At 44.4% G+C, this 6,494-nt stretch overlaps 1 protein-coding gene across 1 annotated transcript; it reads left to right on the forward strand.

The window, feature by feature from the left end:
• Nucleotides 1-1,510: 1,510 nt before the first annotated feature.
• Nucleotides 1,511-2,577, forward strand: LOC138910128 (uncharacterized). The gene is made up of 2 exons (XM_070201351.1): nucleotides 1,511-1,811; nucleotides 2,138-2,577. The coding sequence occupies exons 1-2, from the start codon at nucleotides 1,511-1,513 to the stop codon at nucleotides 2,575-2,577; spliced, it is 741 nt and encodes a 246-aa protein (XP_070057452.1).
• Nucleotides 2,578-6,494: the final 3,917 nt, after the last annotated feature.

Here is a 6,494-nt window from a genome sequence, read left to right on the forward strand (position 1 = left end):
ATTTTGTCGAAGACCAGGGTATACCATGAGTCCGATTTTACCCGTATACAAATAGTCCCCTCGTTTTTCGGAGATTAAATGACAAGAAACGACATGAGCTCCCAATTCTTACTTCGACACATCGCGGCAGAAACGACAAAACACTTGAAATGTCTCGTCAGTTATGTCATAATGGTATTAAATTCATTTCAGCCGCCGGTCGGTCATCCCTGGACGCGAAACATCGCTGAACTCCTATAAATACCTCCTTTTCTGTCCATTTTGCACTTTACACCAAATCTTCTACCTTCGTACCTTCAGGATTTCAATACTTTCTAGCGTTTTACCTCCGTTACTCAAGGTTCTTCAGCACTTTGCAAAATCTTTTACTCATTTCCTACTCAAGCCAACATGTCTGATCTTTCAACTTTCAATCTTTCTCCATCTTTTCCAAGTTTTTATTCCATAACAATGGCAAAAACCTCAAAATCTATTCCTCAAAAGGATGCTCCTTCTTCTTCGAGACCGACCACTGAGGTCGAGGAGACCGTCCCCGATACGGTTGTTGATGAACCGACCGAAGAACCCCCCCTTAAAGATGTTCATTCCCGGTGGCTATTCGGTCACCGACGACTTCAAGGTTGAGAAGCCTTCTTCTGTACAGGGTTGGCGTGAAGAGGCCTCAAGATAAATCTGCTCAATTACCAAAGAGGTCCTCCCCACGATCCGAAAAGACTACAACTGGGCCGACAAAGACATAATAGTCACCGGCCCCAAAGAGGCCATTACCACCCATGTCGAAGGATATCTAAGTGTTTATACTTATTCCTTTACATTGGGCCCGGTAGACCCGGTCATCTTAAACTTCTGCAGGAGGTATAATGTATGCCTTGGCCAGATCTATCCATCACTGTGGAGGATCGTGATCCTTCTCCGATTCTTTGTGAACTAAATCGATGGGTGCTCGTTTACCATCGATCATCCACTCCGCTTATACAGTCCCCGAATCTTTCGGGGGGACTGATAAAGCTAGTACGTCGGGCCAGCAAAGCCCCGTTCTTGAGCATCGATGAGGACCGGGATCGAGGTTGGCAAGGACATTTTGTTCGGGTGAGGATGGCCGACCTGGTACCTGCCAAGTGGAGGTCATTCCCTGAAAGGTGGAACGCATCACATAAGTATTCCCTTTCAGTATTGATTTTATGCCTTATCTTCCCTTTTCTTATCGGTGTTTGTTATGTTGTAGCCCTTGTTCGAGTTCTGAATGCTATACCTCGGCTCAAGGAGTGGGTCGAGGGCATTGTGTCACAGATGCCCTACTCCAAGCGCTCATGGCGCAAACTTTTAAAACGCCGTTGGGAGGCCCGTTCCCATGGTAAGGTTCCTTTCCCAAACAAGTCGTGTTGAATGTTTTCTTCTAACATCGCATCCTTATCCCCTTTACTTTCTTTTGTAGGTTTGCCTAAGAACGTTAAGCTTAGGACTCCGGTCGGTGACGAGGACTTGCATGTTGAGTCTCCTGCTCTGGGGCATGCCGGAGAGAGGAAAAGGAGGAGGGCTCCGAGTTCCCCGAGCTCGAATAAAAAGAAACCAAAGAGAAGGCTGGTGCGCAAGCCAAAAGAAAACACCAGCTTCAGAATTGCTTTATCGGCTTAGGGACGAGTCAGAGGGGGAAGAGACTTTTGTGGCCCGCGGGCCGTCATCCCTCGAAAAGCAGGTGGTCGTTGAACCAGAGACCCGCGAGGCCAATCTTTCTCAAGCTAGGGAGGCCGATGAGGAGGCCGTGGCTGAGGCTTCCCGGGATGCGAAAAGTGCCCCGAAGGAGGCACTTGGTGTGATAGACATCACTGAGTCACCATCGTTTACCGAGTCTATGTACAACGACGTCCAAATATAAAAGAATGACCCAAAGAGGGGGACCACATAGCAGACGATCCCCTCCGCTGCTTTTCTGACGGCATGGATTCTAGTTGTTCGGGTAGCTAGTTACCTCCGGTGCCTGGTAACCGACGGAGACCCGGAAAAAATGAACGAGGAGGATGCGTCATGCCTATTCAACGAGGCACAACAGATGCTAAACCGGGTACGGTGTTGCCAAACGTTTTCATTTTTAGCTTTTGTTCTTGATGATTCTAATATTTCTTCTAATATTTGCAAGCCTCGGTGCTTCACTATGAAACCTTCCTGAAGTATCAGGATGAGCTGAGCCAACTCGAGGGCAAAGTCAAAAAGCTTGCTGAGAAGAGAGACATGTACAAACTTCTCAGCGAGCAACGTGAAAGAGAGGCTAAGAGCCTTCGAGCCGAGTTGGAGACGGCTCAGAAAGAACACGCCGACCTGGTGGAACATGTAAAAATCTTTGAAGTTCGTTATGATGAGCTAGACATGGTGACTAATGGTCAGAACCTACAGGTCCAACAGAAGATTGATCGGATCGACCAACTCCGGGACGAGATGGATGTAATCAAGGTCGAAGCCGAAGAGTGGAAGGGCAAGATGGATCGCTTGGCCTCGGAAAAGGAGAGTGCCCGGGCACAATTAACCTCAGCGGAGTCTCAACTTCGAGCGATGAGGGAGAAAGCTGAGGCCAAGTCCTAAAAAGTCGAGGAGCTCCAGTCTCAACTGCGCTGCAGTTGCCGATCGGGATACCCTCGCCTAGGAGCTTAAATCAGCCAAGTCAGTGGCTGAAATAACCAGGGTCGATGCCGATGAGATGGTATCCCAATACAAAGTTGATGCTAAGGCAGCCCAGGACCGCCTGAAAGATATCGTTGAATATGTGAAGTGGCAGTCCCGAAGTGAGGCCCTCGAGGAGGTTCATGCCCGGGGTTTTGATTTATCAGCTGAGATCAAAAATGCTAAGGGGTTCGAGGCCGAGGCCAAGAAGTTGGCATATCCCAAGGACGAAGGAGACTCCGAAGGTTCTGACGGATTCGGGGACGGAGAGGAACCCGGAGGTCTTGGTGATAAGGCGGGCTCCGATGAGGACCAGGTCGCTTAGGTGTTTTGTAGATGTTTTTGTACTTTAGTATTTTTTGTTGAGGTCGTTTGGACTTTGTAAAGATCTTTTAATAGATATACAAGGCTTTTTCCCTTCGGCAGTTTTCAAGCTTGTTTCTATTTGCTTTTTTCTTTATGATTACAAAGATTTCGGATGCCTTGGCACGTAATAATTCGCTCTTATTCGGAGGGTCGAACATTGTTCGTTTTCGATATTATTTTTCTTAAGACTCGTGAGGGCCTTGGTATGACCGGAAGCTTTCCCCGAAATGTTTACTTAGAATATTTTATAATTTTTCCCAGGGTAGCCTTCGAACCGATTTAGAAAATTTGAAGGCCTTGTGTTTTGGTTACGGATTTGTGACGTCTCCGAGCCGTTCTAGGACGGCCGTAACCATTTAGATTCGGGTGTTGTCCAATGGGATTATTACCCTGAGTCATCCGGGCTTGCCCAAGATAACAGTCCCTGAATGGGGATGGCCGTAGCCTTTAAAGTTCGGGCATTGTCTAATAGGTTTTGCGCCCCCGGTCTTCGATAGCCCAAGCTGTCTGTCACGACCCAATTCTGGTTTAGACCGTGATGGCGCCCAATACCGTTGCTAGGCAAGCCAACAGTGGACAATCTAGTGATTTCGGTTTTTAATAAGTTTTTCAAACAGCTAACTTTCCTTAAATTTAAAACATTTTAACAAATAACGGAATTTAAAGTGAGCAAAACGAAAGCAGCTAAATGAAATCATAACTGTAGAAATATAACCCAAAAATCATAAGTCTACTAGTGTGTGCCAAGACCCGATGTCACAAGTATATGGGCTACTAGTAGAATATACAAAAGAATTCTAATCTACTGCCTGAAATGGAATAGACATAACAAATAAACAAAAGAAAGACTCCGGTTGTAGAACGGTTAGGAAGGGCAGCTCACTGTATAGTCTCGTAGCAGGGATCAAATATGCGCACCGAACTAGTAACCATACTTGCCTCAGATCCTGCACAGTCAAGTGTAGAAGTATACCGTGAGTACATAAACAACATGTACCCAGTAAGTATCCAGTCTAACCTCGAAAAAGTAGTAACGAGGGGTCGACTTTGACACTTACTATGGGCCAACAATGATATATCAAATTTTATACTAAGCATGGATTTCATGAACAATACTGAAAGCTCAAATATGAGGGAATAGTAAATTCTTCTTTCGTAAATATTAAATCCCAAGTTTAGTTTCATTATTTAACAGCTCGTATTTCAAGGCATTTTAAGCAATATAAATCATGAATAGTTCCAAAGATTTTCATACGCATATTATGCCGAGGTCGTACGGCCCGATCCAACATAATATTTAAACCGTGCACTGCCGAGGGTCGAACGACATGAACCATAGATGCATCTATCTGCTACCGAGGCGTTCGGCATGCTCCACAAATAGAAAATATTTCAAATAACACATAAATTCTCATTTATAGTCAAGTGTTCCATTCGCAACTTTAAGTAAGTGAATTTAATCTTTTACAATTCTTCTATCAACTTCCAATATGACTTAAGCAATTAAATCAACAAGTAGGAGTGCAAATATTTCAAGTATAGCATGGTATGGGTCCTAGACTACCCAGACAATAGCATAATTAGTAGCTACGTACGGACTCTCGTCACTTCATACGTACGTAGCCCCCACACGTAGAAGCACATATTAGTTATAATTTACCTATGGGGTAAATTTTCTCTTACAAGATTAGAAAAGAGACTTACCTCATCTCAAGGGATACTTTCTGGTCCAAGGTCATGCTCAAACCTCCAAATTTGGTGCCAAACGACTCGAAACTAGTCAAATATTATATAAATTAATCAATTTATGCTCAAAAGTTCATATCCTAACTATCAAAGTGATTACCCAACTCTAAATTCAAGATTCTTAAAATTCACCCCCAGGCCCACGTGCCCGAATTCCGAAAATTTTCGAAGAAAGTCATTATCCATACCCTTAGGAACATAACTATATAATTTTCACCAAGTTCTATAACCATTTTCGTGGTAAAATCTTATTTTTATCAAAACCTAGGTTTTTCATCTAAACCCATGATTTCTACAAATTTTCATGTTACAATCCACCCATAATCTATGTATTAAACTCACATTAGGTAGGAATTACTTACCTTACAAAGCTAGGTCGAAATCCCATCCTTAAAAGCTCTCAAATCGCCCAAGAGTGTAATAAATGACCCCCGAAAACGCCTAAGTCTCCTTTTAAAACTTCACTGCCTAGCTGCCTCATTCTTCGCGAATGCGGAAGGGTCCTCGCATTCGTGAAGGCAAACGGCTCTGGCCCCCGGAGACAATACATCGCGAACGTGTCGAAGGCATCGTGAATGCGGAGGCTGGCTTGTCCTACCCTTCGCGAATGCGAAGAACAATCAGCTGCCCAAGCCGAGCCCAAACTCCTCTACGCAAACACGAGTTACCTCACGTGAACGTGAAGGTCACCGGTCCCAGACCTTCGCGAACGCGGACTAGCTATCGTGAACGTGTAGCATAAAATCCCCCCAGCCCCAATTCCTTCTACGCGAACATGAGAGACCTTCCTCGTTCGCCAAAAAGGAAACCAGAACTGGAATTTTCTGGTGTTTTTTTAACTTTGCTCAGAGGGGTCCAAAACTCACCCGAGCCACTCGGGATCCTGTGCAAAGGCACCAACAAGTCTGAAAACATGATACGGATATGCGCGAACTCTAGAAACGCGATAATCAACAACAAAACTAAGAACACACCCCAAAACCAAATTGAATCAAAATATGAACTTCAAGTTTTCCAAATTGCTCTAAATGCGCCGAATCGTACGTAGACTACTCGGAATGACACTAAATTTTGCGTGCAAGTCTTAAATGACTTTACGGAACTATTTCCAATCTCAGAATTCCAAACCCACTCCAAACCAAATTTAAAGAACTTCTAAAACCTTCAAAGAACCAACTTTCACTAATAGGCGCCAAAACGCTCCCGGATCATCCAAAATCCGATCCTAACATATGTCTAAGTCCAAAATAATCATACGAACCAATTGGAACCGTCAAATCCCGATTCTGAAGTCGGTTACTCAAAATATTAATCTAAGTCAAACTTAGCCTTTTTAGCCAATCTTAAGGAACCAAGTGTTCCGATTATGACCCGAACCCTTCCAAATCCCGAACTAACCATCCCGCAAGTCATAAAACAATAAAAGCACGTACGAGAAGTCTTATTTAGGGAACGGGGTTCTTGAAAGTAAAACGACCAGTCGGGTCGTTACATTCTCCACATCTTAAACAAAAGTTTGTCCTCGAACAGGTTTACATTCATACCTAGAGTGCTGAATAAGTGTGGATATCTGCTCCTTATGTCCTCCTCGGACTCCCAGGTCACCTCCTCGACTGGTTGGTCCCTCCACTAAACCTTTACCGTGGAAATCCTCTTGGATCTCAACTGGCGATCCTGCCTATCAACAATGGCAACTGGCTCCTCTTCATACCTCAGACTCTCATCTA

Source organism: Nicotiana tomentosiformis, chromosome 4 (assembly GCF_000390325.3).
Source record: "Nicotiana tomentosiformis chromosome 4, ASM39032v3, whole genome shotgun sequence".
Classification (NCBI taxonomy): domain Eukaryota; kingdom Viridiplantae; phylum Streptophyta; class Magnoliopsida; order Solanales; family Solanaceae; genus Nicotiana; species Nicotiana tomentosiformis.

Coding starts and splice junctions, on each gene's coding strand:
- LOC138910128 (XM_070201351.1), top strand. CDS start 1,511: ATGCCGGAGAGAGGAAAAGGAGGAGGGCTCCGAGTTCCCCGAGCTCGA. Junction 1,812..2,137: donor TGCCCCGAAGGAGGCACTTG/GTGTGATAGACA, acceptor AATATTTGCAAG/CCTCGGTGCTTCACTATGAA.